This window comes from Scyliorhinus canicula, unplaced genomic scaffold (assembly GCF_902713615.1).
Source record: "Scyliorhinus canicula unplaced genomic scaffold, sScyCan1.1, whole genome shotgun sequence".
NCBI lineage: Eukaryota > Metazoa > Chordata > Chondrichthyes > Carcharhiniformes > Scyliorhinidae > Scyliorhinus > Scyliorhinus canicula.
In genome coordinates, this window is record NW_024055820.1 from 1,955,854 (window position 1) to 1,973,185 (window position 17,332).

Below are 17,332 nucleotides of genomic sequence, written 5' to 3' on the forward strand. Positions count from 1 at the left end.
CCAGGTTCGATCCCGGCTCTGGGTCACTGTCCGTGTGGAGTTTGCATATTCTCCCCGTGTCTGCGTGGGTTTCGCCCCCACAACCCAAAAATGTGCAGAGTAGGTGGATTGGCCAAGCTAAATTGCCCCTTAATTGGAAAAAATAATTGGGTAATCTAAATTTTTTTTTAAAATCCAGAATAATGATGAGGTGTTAGTTGTGGCTCAGTGGTTACGTTCTTATCTCTGAGTTAGGAGGTTATGGGTTCAAATCTACCTCCAGAAACATGAGCATCAAATCCAGGATGATATTCTGATGCAGTCCTGAGGAAACACTGCACTGTCAGAGGTCCCGTCTTCACTGGTGCTTCACAGTGCCAGGGTCCCAAGTTCAATTCCCACTTGAGTCACTACCTGTGTAGAGTGTGCATGCTCTCCCAGTGTCTGCGTGGGTTTCCTCCGGGTGCTCCGGTTTCCTCCCACACGTCCTCAAAGACGTGCTTGTTAGGTGAATTTCACATTGTGAATTCTTCCTCTGTGTACCCGAACAGGCACCAGAGTGTGGCAACTAGGAAATTTTCACAGTGACTTCATTGCTGTGTTAATTTAAGCCTATTTGTGGCAAGAATAAAGATTATTATGTGTTTGGGTATTTTAACCTCCTTGGTTCTACCTGTTGTTCCCTCAGATATTCCATCTGTTTTTGGTTAATGTGTCTGGAGTCTGAGTTCTTCCAGTCTGTCTCCAATTCTCCTTCCTTTTTTTTTTAAATAATTTTTATTGAATTTTTCAAAATACAAACATTTTAACCCCCCCTACATTTACATTTAAATTATAGCAAAACAAAGTCAAACCCCCCTACTTAACAAGAAAAAGAAAAAAAATCCCCCCCCCCCCTACCCGCGCGTCCCCCCCCCGCCGGCGAACCGACAGTCAGACCAACTTATCATTTCTAGCAGCGTCCTCGGGCAGGCCTTGCCCGTGCCACCGCCGCTACCGTACTTCCTTCGTCGTTGTCCCCCCTCCCCCCCGCCCTCCCCCCCTCCCGCCCCTCCCCTCCCCTCCCGGGTTGCTGCTGTCATGGCCTCAGTTTCTATCTCTGATCCAAGAGGTCTAGGAAGGGTTGCCATCGCCTGGAAAACCCCTGCACCGACCCTCTCAGGGCGAATTTGATCCTTTCCAATTGGATGAAGTTTGCCATGTCGTTTAACCAGGTGTTAACACTCGGAGGCCTTTCGTCCCTCCACTGAATCAGGATCCTCCTCCGAGCCACCAAGGACGCAAAGGCTAATATTCCAGCCTCCCTCGCCTCCTGTACCCCCGGTTCCACCCCAACCCCGAAGATCGCAAGTCCCCATCCTGGCTTGACCCTGGACCCCACCACTCTCGACACCGTCCCTGCCACCCCCTTCCAGAACTCCTCCAGTGCCGGACATGCCCAAAACATATGTGCATGATTCGCAGGGCTTCCCGAACATCTAATACACCTGTCTTCACCCCCGAAAAACCGACTCATCCTTGTCCCCGTCATGTGGGCTCTATGCAGTACCTTAAATTGAATGAGACTTAGTCTCGCACATGACGACGACGAGTTGACCCTCTCCAGGGCGTCTGCCCATGTCCCGTCCTCTATCTGTTCCCCCAGCTCTAACTCCCACTTATCTTTCAGCTCCTCTACTGGTACCTCCTCCACCTCCTGCATAATCTTATAGATGTCCGAGATCTTCCCCTCCCCGACCCAGACCCCTGATAGCACCCTATCACTCACCCCCCTGTCGGGGAGCGCGGGGAACCCCGCTACCTGTCGTCTGGCAAATGCCTTCACTTGGAGGTACCTGAACGTGTTCCCCGGGGGGAGCCCAAATTTCTCCTCCAGCTCTCCCAGGCTCGCAAACCTCCCCTCTATAAACAAGTCCCTCAGTTGTCTAATACCCGCCCTCTGCCAGCTCTGGAATCCCCCTCCTGTGTTTCCCGGCGCAAATCTGTGGCTCCCTCTTAGTGGTGCCCCTATCAGACCTCCCACTTCCCCCCTGTGTCGCCTCCACTGCCCCCAGATCTTGAGGGTGGCCGCCACCACCGGGCTCGTGGTATACCTCGTGGGAGGGAGCGGCCATGGTGCCGTTACCAGTGCCCCTAAGCTTATGTTGCCGCAGGACGCCCTCTCCATGCGCTTCCAGGCTGCCCCCTCCCCTTCCATCATCCACTTTCGTACCATCGATGTATTTGCCGCCCAGTAATATCCTGAAAGGTTGGGTAACGCCAGCCCTCCACTATCCCTACTCCGCTCCAAAAAGACCCTTCTAACTCTCGGGGTGCCATGTGCCCACACATACCCCATGATACTACTCGTTACCTTCTTGAAAAAGGCCCTGGGGAGGAAGATGGGCAGACACTGGAACAAAAACAAGAACCTCGGGAGGACCGTCATTTTAACTGACTGCACCCTCCCTGCCAGCGACAGCGGTACCATGTCCCACCTCTTAAACTCCTCCTCCATCTGCTCCACCAGTCTGGAAAAGTTCAACTTGTGTAGGGTCCCCCAGTTCTTTGCCACCTGCACCCCCAAATACCTAAAACTTTTAACTGCTCTTTTGAAGGGGAGCCTCCCAATTCCCTCCCCTTGGTCTCCCGGGTGTATTACAAAGACCTCACTTTTCCCCAGATTTAATTTATATCCCGAAAAGTCCCCGAACTCCGCTAGTATCCCCATTACCTCCGGCATTCCCCCCTCCGGGTCTGCCACATACAACAACAAATCATCCGCATAGAGCGAGACCCGATGTTCCTCCCCACCCCTTGTCAGTCCTCTCCACCCCCCTGAACCCCTCAGTGCCATCGCCAACGGCTCAATCGCTAATGCAAAGAGTAAGGGAGATAGGGGACATCCCTGCCTAGTACCTCGATGGAGCCCAAAATATTCTGACCTCCTCCCGTTTGTTACCACACTTGCCATCGGAGCTGAATAGAGCAGTTTTACCCACTTGATAAATCCCTCCCCAAACCCAAACCTTTCCAACGTCTCCCACAAGTATTCCCACTCCACCCTGTCAAATGCCTTCTCCGCGTCCAGCGCTACCACTATCTCCGCCTCCCCTTCCACTGCTGGCATCATAATCACATTTAACAATCTCCGGACATTTGTGTTAAGTTGGCGTCCCTTCACGAACCCCGTCTGGTCTTCCTGGACTACCCCTGGCACACAGTCCTCTATCCTGGTTGCCAGGACCTTTGCTAACAGCTTGGCGTCAACATTCAGGAGGGAGATGGGCCTGTAGGACCCGCACTGGACCGGGTCCTTGTCCCGCTTCAAAATCAAGGAGATCAGGGCCTGCGACATTGTTGGAGGCAGAACCCCCCCCTCGCGCGCCTCATTGAAGGCTCGCACCAGCACTGGACCCACCAAGTCCACAAATTTCCTGTAAAACTCCACCGGGAACCCATCCGGCCCCGGCGCCTTCCCCGCCTGCATCTGGCCTATCCCTTTAATTAGCTCCTGCAGCTCTATCGGCGCCCCCAACCCTTCCACCAGCTCCTCCTGTACCTTTGGGAACCCCAATTTGTCGAGAAAGTTCTTCATTCCCCCTCTCCTCTTCGGCGGTTCAGACCTATACAATTCCCTATAGAAGTCCCTAAAGACCCTATTCACCTCTTGCCCCTTCTGCACTACATCCCCACCCCTCTCTCTCACTCCCCCAATCTCTCTGGCTGCATCTCGCTTACGAAGCTGGTGTGCCAGCATCCTGCTCGCCTTTTCCCCGTACTCATACGCCGCACCCTGCGCCCTTCTCCACTGCATTTCCGCCTTCCTAGTGGTCAGTAGGTCGAACCTGGCCTGCAAGCTACGCCGCTCCCTTAATAGCCCCTCCTCTGGCGCCGCCGCATATTTCCTATCTACTTCTAGGAGCTCCCCCACCAGCCTCTCCCTTTCCTGCCTCTCCTTCCTCTCTCTGTGTGCCCTTATGGAGATCAGCTCTCCTCTAATCACTGCTTTCAAGGCCTCCCAGACCGTCCCCACCTGCACCTCACCTGTGTCATTCGTACCCAGATAGTTCTCAATGCCCGTTCTCACCCTTCTGCACACCTCTTCGTCCGCCAACAGCCCTACATCCAGGCGCCACAACGGGCGTTGGTCCCGCGCCTCCCCCATGTCCACGTCCACCCAATGTGGTGCATGGTCCGATATCGCAATGGCCGAGTACTCCGTGTCCTGCACTCTCGGTATCAGCCCCCTGTTCAATACGAAAAAATCGATCCTAGAGTACACTCTGTGGACGTGGGAGAAAAAAGAATACTCCCTCGCCCTAGGCCTACCAAATCTCCATGGGTCTACCCCTCCCATCTGCTCCATGAACCCCCTTAACACCTCTGCCGCTGCCGGCCTCCTATTCGTCCTGGAACTCGATCTATCCAGCCCAGGGTCTAACACCGTATTAAAGTCCCCTCCCATGATCAGGCCCCCTGCCTCCAGTCCCGGGATGAGGCCCAGCAGGCGCCTCATAAAACCCGCGTCGTCCCAGTTCGGGGCATACACATTTACCAGTACCACACTCTCTCCCTGCAGCCTACCCCTCACCATCACGTACCTGCCCTCCTTGTCTGCCACCACCTCTGCCGCCACAAACGACACTCTCTTTCCCACCAAAATCGCCACCCCCCCGGTTCTTGATATCCAAGCCTGAGTGGAACACCTGTCCCACCCACCCCCTTCTCAGGCGGACCTGATCTGCTACCCTCAAATGAGTCTCCTGCAGCATTGCTACATCAGCCTTCAGTCCCTTCAGGTGTGAGAAGACCCTTGATCTTTTGACCGGCCCATTCAGCCCCCTTACGTTCCACGTGATCAATCGGGTCGCAGAGCGACCCGTCCCTACTCCCTGTCGATTAGCCATGTCTTGTCCCTTGCTCGCCCCGGGTCATCCCTTCTTTTCTGACCCGCTTCCCATAGCGATGGCCCCCCCCCCCCCCCCCCCCCCCGGCTCTCCCCTTCTCGTCCCTGGTCCTTCTAGCAGCAACCCGGTGTCCCCCCCCCACTCCCCCCCCCCTTCCCCCCCCCCCCCCCCCCCCCCCTGGCTAGGACCCCTCCTAGCCGCGATGTACCCCACATCGTACTCCCGAGAGTCAGCTGGTCTCCGCTGACCCGGCTGCTCCTGCCACATTCCGACTCCTCCCGGTTCACCCCATCTGCGCCCGTGAAAGATCCCCTTAAAACCCCCGAGAAAGACCCGCATAATCAACCCGCTCCCCCCCGTCCCGTCTCCCCAACTTAACGATATAAATACAAATACCCAATGGCAACTAAATACATAAATACTTAACTACATACTTAAATAACAAAATAATTAACTAACTATCAACTAACAGTGTGCCCAACCATCACCCTCCATCAAACAGTATAAATAACCGCAGATAACCATAACCCGAAAGAAAAAAAAGAACAAAAAAACCCCCCCCCCAAGCACCCAAAGAAAAAGGGTAAGAGGGGTAAATAACTAAGGGAAATTGGAAACGGGAAAAAACACCCCATAAGAAACCAACGACCCACAATAGAGATTTCAGCAGTACAAATATACAGAAACACCCAACAACTCGAAACCTTCAAAATATTCAGAAAAGTCAACCGTTCGAGAAAAAACACCCCAAACACTCCACGAAACTGTTACCCAGTTCCGACCTGGCCTGAAAAAGAAAAGGGCCACTTGCACAATCAAGAGTCCCCCGGCGGCTACGACCGCCGGTGCTCCCAGGTTTTAGTTCGTGTCCAACTTTTCCTCTTGTACAAAGGTCCAGGCCTCCTCAGGGGACTCGAAATAATGATGTTGGTCCTTGTAGGTGACCCACAAGCGCGCCGGTTGCAACATTCCAAATTTGATCTTTTTCGCGTGTAGCACCGCCTTTGTCCGGTTGTACCGGGCCCGCCGCTTTGCCACCTCCGCACTCCAGTCCTGGTACACCCTTACCGTCGAGTTCTGCCACTTGCTGCTTTTCTCCCTTTTAGCCCACCTCAGGACTTTCTCTCGATCACTTAGCCGCTGGAACCGCACCAGCACCGCCCTCGGGGGCTCGTTTGCCCTAGGCCTCCTGGCCATGACCCGGTATGCCTCTTCCAATTCCAGGGGCGCCGGACCGGCCCCTTCCCCCATCAGGGAGCTCAACATCTCCGCCACATATCCCGGGAGATCCGACCCCTCCAGGCCTTCTTCCAGGCCCAGGATCCTCAAATTTTTCCTCCTCATCCGAGTGTCCAGCTCCTCGAAGCGGCTCTGCCACTTCATGTGGAGTGCCTCGTGCACCTCCACCTTTGCCCCGATGACTGTGGCCTCCTCCTCCCTCGCGGCCATCTCCTGCTGCAGATCTTTAATCGACGCCTCTTGGATCGCCTGGGCTCCCACCAACCTGGTGGCCGTCGCGTTCATGGACTCTAAGAGTTCCACTTTCATCTCCGTGAAAAAACGGAGGAGAGCGGCCTGCTGCTCCTCCGCCCATTTCTTCCACTCCTCCGGTGCACCGCCGGCCGCCATTTTGATTTTCTTCCCCCGCTTTTTTTGGGGAGCTGCTGCCGTTTTTCTTGCCGCTCCACTCCGGGTACCGTCCATAAAATCGGTCTAGTTCTCCTCAGGGGACCTTCCCCCACCGGGATTCGTTTTTTCAGCGCCGTTGGGGCCCTCCATTTGGCCCAAAAACACCTTTGTTGCAGGAGCTTCCAAATGTGCGGCTTAGCTAGTCATAGCCGCAACCGGAAGTCCCCCAATTCTCCTTCCTGTCTGAGGTATAGGGGTCTAGGTAGCTTGGTGTTGTGAATCATGTTGTTTGGTTGTCTGCCTGTCTCCAGCCGGTATTGTCTCTCGATAATGACTGTGCTGCTACCCTTGTCTTCTGGTCTTATGGACATATCCGTGTTGGATCCAAGCTCCCGGATTGTCTGTCTTTCTCTCCGGGTAAGATTCTGTTTGTCTCTTGTATTTCACTGTGTCAGGGCAGAGACCTGATTGAAGGGATTCAAACATGGGAGTTCTGGGAAAGATGGGCAAGGATTTGGGAGGTGGCAACATGTTCAAATAGTCTGGAGAGGAGAGGGAGGTTGAAGATGGGGCAGTAATTTATAAGGATGGCAGGGTCAAGGGTTTGTTTTAGAACATAGAACATAGAACAGTACAGCACAGAACAGGCCCTTCGGCCCTCGATGTTGTGCCGAGCAATGATCACCCCACTTAAACCCACGTAACCCGTATACCCGTAACCCAACAATCCCCCCATTAACCTTACACTACGGGCAGTTTAGCATGGCCAATCCACCTAACCCGCACATCTTTGGACTGTGGGAGGAAACCGGAGCACCCGGAGGAAACCCACGCACACACGGGGAGGACGTGCAGACTCCACACAGACAGTGACCCAGCCGGGAATCGAACCTGGGACCCTGGAGCTGTGAAGCATTGATGCTAACCACCATGCTACCGTGAGGCCCCAATTATTGAGGAGGGGGTGATGATGGCAGATTTGAAGGACAGACGGACAGTACCTGAAGAGTGAGAAATGTTGACAATATCCATGGACACAGGGTAGTTGGCTAATTAGTAGCTCAGTGGGAATAGAATCGATGGAGCAGGAGCTGGGTCTCATGGACAAGATGAGCTCTGAGAGGGCATATGGGGAGATGGGAGAGAAACTGGAGAAAGAGGTGGGTTCAGGGCTGGGGAAAGGATGAAATTTAGAGACATGGTAGAGTCACAAAGAAGCTCCACAAGCTCCTCACACTTCTTGTTGGAGGTGAGGATGGAAGAGACAGGGGAGAGTGAGAGTACTTCAAAAGGAACTTGTGTCAGAGATATTAAAAAGTTTCAACACACTGGATTTACACAAATCTACTTTATTTGACTTTTTAGCCAGAATATTAGCCACTGTAAATGGGCTGGAATTGTTATCAGCAGAAAGAGACCCAAATGAACATGGTTCAGTCCTGAATGTGAGGAACAGCAAATTCCAATCACTGTGGTTACTTGTGACCTCGTTGGTGTCTCAGCAGGTGGGATAACTGAGTGAATCCCTTCCCACAGGGTGCGCAGACAAATGGCCTCTCCCCAGTGTGAATTCGCTGATGTACAGTGAGCTGAGATGATAGTCTGAACCCTGTCCCACAGTGAGAGCACCTAAACGGTCTCTCGTTTGTGTGAGCACGTTGATGGCTCATCAGATCCCCAGAACTTTTATAGCACTTCCCGCAGTCTGGACATTGGAACGGCCTCTCCTCAGTGTGAACTTGCTGGTGTCTCAGCAAGTGGGCTGAAATAGTAAATCCCTTCCCACACTTGGAGCAGGTGAATGGCCTCTCCCCAGTGTGAACTCGCTGGTGTCTCAGCAGGTGGGATGAACAAGTGAAACCCTTCCCACACTGTGAACAGGTGAATGGTCTCTCCCCAGTGTGAACTCGCTGGTGTGTGGACAGAGTGGATAACTCAGTGAATCCCTTCTCACACTTGAAGCAGGTGAATGGCCTCTCCCCAGTGTGACTGCGTCGATGAGTTTCCAGCTTGGATGGGGAAGTGAATCCTTTCCCACAGTCCGCACATTTCCACGGTTTCTCCTCAGTGTGACTGCATTTGTGGCTTGTAAGGTCTGAAGATTGAGTGAATCCTCGTCCACACACACAACACGTGTACGGTTTCTCCCCACTGTCAACTATGCTTTTTCCTTCCATGTTCAAAGAACGATGATATTCAGGATATGATAAATTCAGGACTCTGTCAGATCCTGATATGATGCTTGGTTCGAGTTTCCAGATTTTGAATCCTTCCGTTTGAACACCCTGTGAAACTGATTGAAAACAGAAAATAGGGAGTGAGAGAGAACCCACAAAAACGGGTTGTCAAATTGATCTGAATGAATCTGATCATTTGTGGGGGCGCACGAGGAAAAAAAGTGACCATGGAAACGGCTGGATTGTCATAAAAACCCAACTGGCCTCTTTGGGAGGAGAGAGAAAGAGGCGAAGAGGGATTTTGTATATCTACAAGACATATCAAGAGAGTAGTTGGCAAAACAAATCCGATCTTAAGCTTCATAAACAGTAATATTGATACAGAAACTATGCTTCTGGTGGCACAGTGATTAGCACTGCTGCCTCACAGCGCCAGGGACCGGGTTCAATTCCGACCTTGGTGACTGTCTGTGTGGAGTTTACACTTTCTCCCCGTGTCTGCGTGGGTTTCCACCTGGTGCTCAGGTTTCCTCCAACAGTCCAAAGAAGGGAAAGTTAGGTGGATTGACTTTGTGTCCAGGGATGTGCAGGTTCAGTGAGGCTATGGAGTTACAGGAACAGGGTAGGGGTGTGGGCCGAGGCAGGGTGCCCTTTCAGAGAATCAGTGCAGACTTTTTTTTTTTAATATAATTTTTTATTGGAATTTTTTACAGAAAATATAAAACATAACGACAAACAATGAAATGCAACAAAATAACCCATAATAACTGTGACACCCCCAGACCGTATCGGCGCATGTATCACATCCCCCCACCCCCCCAACCCTAATGAACAACAAAAGAACTTAAAAAATATTAAAATTAAATAAACAAACATAGTCATTGTCGGCCCTCCCCCCTTTTCCCTCCCCTTTTCCCTCCCCTTTTCCCTCCCCGGGTTGCTGCTGCTGCTGTCTCCGTACCCTATCGTTGAGCCAGAAAGTCGAGAAAAGGCTGCCACCGCCTAAAGAACCCTTGTACCGACCCTCTCAGGGCGAATTTGACCTTCTCTAGCTTAATGAAACCCGCCATGTCATTGATCCAGGTCTCCACGCTTGGGGGCCTCGCATTCTTCCATTGTAGCAAGATCCTTCGCCGGGCTACTAGGGACGCAAAGGCCAGCACACCGGCCTCTTTCGCCTCCTGCACTCCCGGCTCCACCCCAACCCCAAAAATCGCGAGTCCCCATCCTGGCTTGACCCTGGATCCCACCACCCTCGACACCGTCCTCGCCACCCCCTTCCAGAACTCCTCCAGTGCCGGGCATGCCCAGAACATATGGGCATGGTTCGCTGGACTCCCCGAGCACCTGACACACCTGTCCTCACCCCCAAAGAACCTACTCATCCTCGTCCCAGTCATGTGGGCCCGGTGCAGCACCTTGAATTGGATGAGGCTAAGCCGCGCACACGAGGAGGAAGAATTAACCCTCTCCAGGGCATCAGCCCATGTCCCGTCTTCGATCTGTTCCCCCAGTTCCCCCTCCCACTTCGTTTTCAGCTCCTCTACTGACGCCTCCTCCGCCTCCTGCATAACCTTGTAGATATCAGATATCTTCCCCTCTCCGACCCAGACCCCCGAAAGCACCCTGTCGCTCACCCCCCTCGCGGGAAGCGAAGGGAATCCCTCCACCTGCCGCCTAGCAAATGCCTTTACCTGCAGATACCTGAACATGTTCCCCGGGGGGAGCCCAAATTTCTCCTCCAACTCCCCCAGGCTCGCAAACCTCCCATCAATAAACAGGTCCCTGAGCTGTCTGATGCCCGCTCTGTGCCAACCCTGAAATCCCCCATCAATGTTCCCCGGGACGAACCTATGGTTCCCCCTTAACGGAGCCTCCATCGAGCCCCCCACTTCTCCCCTATGTCGCCTCCACTGCCCCCAAATCTTATGGGTAGCCGCCACCACCGGACTCGTGGTATACCTCATAGGAGGGAACGGCCACGGCGCCGTTACCAGGGCCCCCAGGCTTGTATCGCCACAGGACGCCCTCTCCATCCGTTTCCATGCTGCCCCCTCCCCCTCCATTACCCACTTGCGCACCATCGAGAATCAGTGCAGACTTGATGGGCCGAATGGCCTCCTTCTGCACTGTAGGAATTCTATGGTTCTAATTCTATTCTATGAATCTTTATAAAGCTCTGGTCACCACTCTTCAGGAAGGATCTGAAGGTTCTTGGAGAAGGTGCAGAGGAGATTTACCAGAATGGATCCAGCAAAGGAGGTTGAGGGGAGATTTGATTCAGGGACACAAGATTATGCCAGATTTCCATCGGGTGGACAAAGAAACTGTTTCCATTCACTAATCGCACAAGCAGTCGGGACACAGATTAAAGTTTTGGGTAAAACCTGGATTGAACGATATAAGATGCTGAGGGGTCTTGACAGGGTGGATGTGGAGAGGATGTTTCCTCTTGTGGGAGAATCTGGAACAAGGGGGTCACTGTTGCAAAGTGAGGGGTCACCCATTTCAGATGGAGATAAGGATTCCTTTTCGCTTCAGGGTTGCAAGCTAGGAGGTGTATAGTGCTTAGCACTGCTGTCTCACAGCACCAGGGAACCCGGTTCAATTCCCACCCTGACTGTGTGGAGTTTGCACTTTCTCCCAGTGTCTGTGTGGGTTTCCTTCCACAGTTCAAAGATATGCAGGTTAGGTTGAATCGGTTAGGATTGTATTCGCTGGAGTTCAAAAGAATGAGGATAGATCTCATAGAAACCTATGAAATGTGGGCAGTGCAGTGGCTAGCACAACTGCCTCATGTCGCCGAGGGTACGGGTTCGATCCCGGCTCTTGGTCACTGTCTGTGTGGAGTTTGCACATTCTCCCTGTGTTTACACGGGTCTCACCCTCGTGGGTTTCATGGTAGACTGGTGCAAAAGGTGAAGTCACATGGGATCAGCGGTGAGCTGGCAAGGTGGATATGGAACTGGCTAGGTCATAGAAGGCAGAGTAGCAATGGAAGGGTGCTTTTCTAATTGGAGGGCTGTGACTAGTAGTGTTCCGCAGGGATCAGTGCTGGGACCTTTGCTGTTCGTAATCTATATAAATGATTTGGAGGAAAATGTAACTGGTCTGATTTGTAAGTCTGATTAGTAAGTTTGCAGAAAACACAAAGGTTGGTGGAATTGCGGAAAGAGATGAGGACTGTCAGAGGATACAGCAGGATTTAGATTGTTTGGAGACTTGGGGGGGGAGAGATGGCAGATGGAGTTTAATCCGGACAAATGTGAGGTAATGCATTTTGGAAGGTCCAATGCAGGTAGGGAATATATAGTGAATGGAGAGGGTGCAGAAGAGATTTACCAGGATGTTGCCTGGTTTGGAGGGCATTAGCTATGAGGAGCGGTTGAATAAACTCCGTTTGTTCTCACTGGAATGATGGAGGTTGAGGGGCGACCTGATAGAGGTCTACAAAATTATGAGGGGCACAGACAGAGTGGATACCAAGAGGCCTTTCCCCAGGGTAGAGGGGTCACTTACTTGGGGGCATAGGTTTAAGGTGCGAGGGGCAAGGTTTAGAGGAAATGTACGAGGCAAGTTTTTTTTACAGAGAGGGTAGTCGGTGCCTGGAATTCGCTGCCGGAGGAGGTGAAAATGAAAATGAAAATCACTTATTGTCACAAGTCGGCTTCAGATGAAGTTTCTGTGAAAAGCCCCTAGTCGCCACATTCTGGCGCCACTTCGAGGAGGCTAAAGGGTGCAGAGGAAATTTACCAGGATGTTGCCTGGTATGGAGGGAAGATCTTATGAGGGAAGGCTGAGGGACTTGAGGCTATTTTCGTCAGAGAGAAGGTTAAGAGGTGGCTTAATTGAGGCATAAAAGATGATTAGATAGGATGGACAGTGAGAGCCTTTTTCCTCGGATGGTGATGTCTAGCACGAGGCGACATAGCTTTAAATTGAGGGGAGATAGATATAGGACAGATGTCAGAGGCAGGTTCTTTACTCAGAGAGTAGTAAGGGCGTGGAATGCCCTGCCTGCAACAGTAGTGGACTCGCCAACACTAAACGCATTCAAATGGTCATTGGATAGACATATGGACGATAAGGGAATAGTGTAGATGGGCTTTGGAGGGGTTTCATGCTCGGAGCAACATCGAGGGCTGAAGGGCCTGTACTACGCTGTAATGTTCTATAACTGATTACGATTAGTAACATTGGGCCAAGGTGACACCCACGTCCCAAGAACAAATAAAGGAAAGTTGGCAGTTAGAAAGGCAAATGCAATGTTCGCATTCATTTAAAGAGAGCTACAATACAAGATGAATGGGGATGAGAAACATATCAGCCATGATCGAATGGCAGAGCAAACTCCAAAACTCGATGGGCTGAATGGCCTAATTCTGCTTCTCTTTTATTTTTAAATGAGGGGATCTCATAGAAACATTTGTAAAACATTGTTGGAATCCATCCCAGACCTGGATACAGATCAATTGATTCTTGGAGGTGACTTCAATTGTGTTCTGGACCCTAAATGGACTGGTCCAAGCTGATTCAACCACAACAAAAACATGAAAAAGGAATGAAACCAGACGGACCACCCGGTATCAGCCCAGGCACCAGAAACAACAACGGCAAACCCAGCAAAAGATTTTAAAAAACAGTTCCCATCAGCAGATTGTAAAAGGATTACGGGACACAAATTTAAGATTGTGAACAAGATCTACAGGGGAGATAGGAGGTAGACATTTTACACAGTGAGTGGTAATGATATGGAACGCAATGCTTACACACAAAGGTCGATAATCTCCTGATCCTGGTAACTCGAACAGTGCTGTCAGAATTTGATGTGAGGATTGGTTGTGAGTTTCCTGTCTGTGAATCCCTTTCTAAGCCCCTGTGAAAGAAGTTTACAAAGGCCTCACTGGAAGTTCAGAAATGAAATTCAGGAAAGATAAACATTTCTCTCGGTTTGAATTTGCTGTGTGTAAAACCTCCCCTACTAATCCCCTGTAAAAGGAGTTTCCAAAATTAATCAGTCAGTCCAGGATAGAAATTCACAACATTCGTCCCTCCAGCTCCCAGGTCCAGGATCACCGCTCATGCCCCCCCGCTGTATACTGACCCTCGTCATCGGTGTGGTGATCACAAGTTAACTAGATGCAATACAACTGAGCAAACACTAGAGGGGGCACGGGAGAGCCATATAAATAGACGGGGACAGGAAGTGAGGACACACTTCACAGAGGGCAGAACTTGGAGCAACACAGATACAAACACACCAGCTAGGAACACTGAAGGTAACCTTAGGAAACAGCTCTGAAGAGAGAACGAACTCACAATAAAGCATCTTCTCCACATTTGAGACTACGAGCTTTATTAAGACACGAGTAACAACACATGGTACCCAGGAGTGGCTTCAGACGCTTACTACAGGACAACTCAGTGGCAGATACAGAAAGCTCAAAATGGCATGGAAATCTCCTACTGGACATTTGACTTTGGAAGACATCGCTAATTCGAGGATGTGGCTTGAATACCCAGAACAGCTGGACCTGACTGGCAATGTAAGAAATGTCTGGAAAAGGTTTAAACAAATGTTTGATTTTCATCTCGTAGCTAATGGAATACAAGAAGCCTCAGACAACATTAAAATAGCAATTCTCACCGCAGGGCCTGTAAATAGGAAAGTGTATAATGGATTTAAATACTCAAAAGATGAAGACAGAAACAGCTTACAAACGTTACTAAACAAATTTGAAGAGTACTGTGAGAAATTTGAACAGCAAGACATACTCAGAGTCTAAACTGCACAGAGACTGAGTGATGCAAAACTTAAAAAATCACGAAAAGAACAAGAAATCGCGAATGAAAAGTACAGATCAAAAAGAAGAAATGACAAGAATTTCTCACAAAGCCAAAACGCTGAAACCCTGTCCAAATCGGGAAGAGAAAAGTACTTACGAATTTTGGAGCTCGAGTCCTGGTGGGAAAGAAAAATCCCTGAAATCCGCGGAAAACGCCAAAAAATGGCGTTGGAGCACATTTTGCAGTCTCCGGTAAGCAAAGAACTACAAATGGCGTCTGCGCATGCGCCGGAACCGGAAGCCGCGCATGCGCAGTTTAAAAAAGATCGCGGTGCCGATCGTGATGCGCAAGCCGCGAATGCGCAGTCAGAAAAAGTCTTGGTCGCGGATCGTCATGCGCATGCGCAAGCCGCGCATGCGCAATGGACACAGAACCGCACAGGGAAGGAAAGCCGATTTGCGCATGCGCAATTCATTCCTACGCGTGACATCATGACGTCTGAGCATCCCGACCACGCCCACTTAAAAGGGAAATGCCCGAAAATTGAAACTAAGACACTTAAAGTGGTAAACACAAATTTTCTTGCCGCAGAACACAGAAAAACGCCTGAACTTACACCAACAGTTAAAAACAACTTGCACGACACCCTGAAAAAAGCAGTCTGCACCACCCACAATCGGCAGTCCCCTGATTTGAGGATGATGTTGACTCGGGGTGAATTTCTACCCTGGGTCTTCATGTGGCTGAACAGAGCCGCAGAGCTTTGGACACATGGGGCAGGATGTCTGATAAGACAGTGAAATCCGGAGAGCAGGATTTGCTTCCTTTTCTTTCCATCTCTGCCACCGCTTTGCATCATCAATAAGACACTGGGCCAAATCGCTGGCTTTGAAAGCAGACCAAGGCAAGCCAGCATCACGGTTCAATTCCCGTAACAGCCTCCCTGAACAGGCGCCGGAATGTGGCGACTAGGGGCTTTTCACAGTAACTTCATTGAAGCCTACTCGTGACAATAAGCGATTTTCATTTTTTTTCACTAATCCAGTTTGATGGACAAGTTGTCTCCATTCTGCACAATGGGGAACAAGCTCCTCCCACTCATTGAAACATCGCCCCACAAAGATGAGAAACGCGCATGCGCCCTGATGCACATCCAATAAAGATGGCGGCCGTTAATCCGAGCCGAATTGAGGAGCTGCAGCTCCGCTCGGTAAAAACTGGGCCCCGTAACTTTTCCGAGGTTTGCAGCTTACAAGAGCTGTACACAACGTTTCCGCCCATCCCCGCGATCTCTCGCTTATTCCATATTGTTAAACGCCCCTTACGAATTTCAGCTGTGAAGACACAGCCCTTCTCGATCGCCATTGCCCACACTGCGCATGCTTCAATCCCAGCGGGCCCCGCCCCTCATTCACTCCGATTGGTTGGAGGACCAGTTCTCCCGTTGGTCGTCCGGTCCCGCCCCCCATCTTCCTATTGGTCGGGAGTTGCCGTCAATCACCCGAGCATTGTGATGGTTCCAGATGGTGAGAGCGACCACAGGCTCAGGCTGACTGGCTGATTGTCCAATAATAACAGTGAGAGTCTCAGTGGGACAATCAGACAATAATAGTGGAGATGGGGCCCAGAGGAGAAACAGCAAAAGATTCACTCACTTTGAGAGTAACAAACACAGTATCTTTCCGGTAATAAGTCAGACTGCAGTATGTGAGTGAACGTAATCATTGGATCCAATGTAGAATCAGAAGAGTCCCTCCAATGCAGAAGGAGGCCATTAGAACATAGAACGATACAGCGCAGTACAGGCCCTTCGGCCCACGATGTTGCACCGACATGGGAAGTCAAAAACTAAAGGCCATCTAACCTACACTATGCCATTATCATCCATATGCTTATTCAATAAACTTTTAAATGCCCTCAATGTTGGCGAGTGCACTACTGTTGCAGGTAGGGCATTCCACGGCCTCACCACTCTTTGCGTAAAAAACCTACCTCTGACCTCTGTCCTATAGCTATTACCCCTCAATTTAAGGCCATGTCCCCTCGTGCTAGCCACCTCCATCCACGGGAGAAGGCTCTCACTGTCCACCCTATCTAACCCTCTGATCATTTTGTATGCCTCTATTAAGTCACCTCTTAACCTTCTCTCTAACGAAAACAACCTCAAGTCCATCAGCCTTTCCTCATAAGATTTTCCCTCCATACCAGGCAACATCCTGGTAAATCTCCTCTGCACCCGTTCCAAAGCTTCCACGTCCTTCCTATAATGAGGCGACCAGAACTGTACGCAATACTCCAAATGCGGCCGTACCAGAGTTTTGTACAGCTGCAACATGACCTCATGGCTCCAGAACTCAATCCCTCTACCAATAAAGGCCAACACACCATAGGCCTTCTTCACAACCCTATCAACCTGGGTGGCAACTTTCAGGGATCTATGTACATGGACACCGAGATCCCTCTGCTCATCCACACTACCAAGAATTTTACCATTAGCCAAATATTCCACATTCCTGTTATTCTTTCCAAAGTGAATCACCTCACACTTCTCTACATTAAACGCAATTTGCCACCTCTCAGCCCAGCTCTGCAGCTTATCTATGTCCCTCTGTAACCTGCAACATCCTTCCGCACTGTCTACAACTCCACCGACTTAAGTGTCGTCTGCAAATTTACTCACCCAACCTTCTGTGCCCTCCTCTAGGTCATTTATAAAAATGACAAACAGCAACGGCCCCAGAACAGATCCTTGTGGTACGCCACTCGTAACTGAACTACATTCTGAACATTTGCCATCAACTACCACCCTCTGTCTTCTTTCAACTAGCCAATTTCTGATCCACATCTCTAAATCACCCTCAATCCCCAGCC

The 17,332-nt window shown here is 50.7% G+C and overlaps 1 protein-coding gene and 1 long non-coding RNA gene across 2 annotated transcripts in view; both read right to left on the minus strand.

Moving 5' to 3' along the window:
- Positions 1-8,494, minus strand: part of LOC119961137 (zinc finger protein 91-like) — a gene marked incomplete at its 5' end in the record, with an annotated part of 114,463 nt that extends 105,969 nt beyond the window's left edge. The window contains one exon of the mRNA XM_038788631.1: positions 7,982-8,494. Coding sequence (XP_038644559.1) covers positions 7,982-8,494 — 513 coding nt within the window. The remainder of the gene's footprint in view (positions 1-7,981) is intronic.
- Positions 8,495-8,591: 97 nt separating this feature from the next.
- Positions 8,592-15,889, minus strand: LOC119961124. The gene is made up of 3 exons (XR_005459598.1): positions 15,787-15,889; positions 13,444-13,550; positions 8,592-8,790 (listed from the first exon to the last, which is right to left on the minus strand). It is a non-coding gene; the product is annotated as an uncharacterized LOC119961124 (long non-coding RNA).
- Between the last annotated feature and the right edge of the window lie 1,443 nt (positions 15,890-17,332).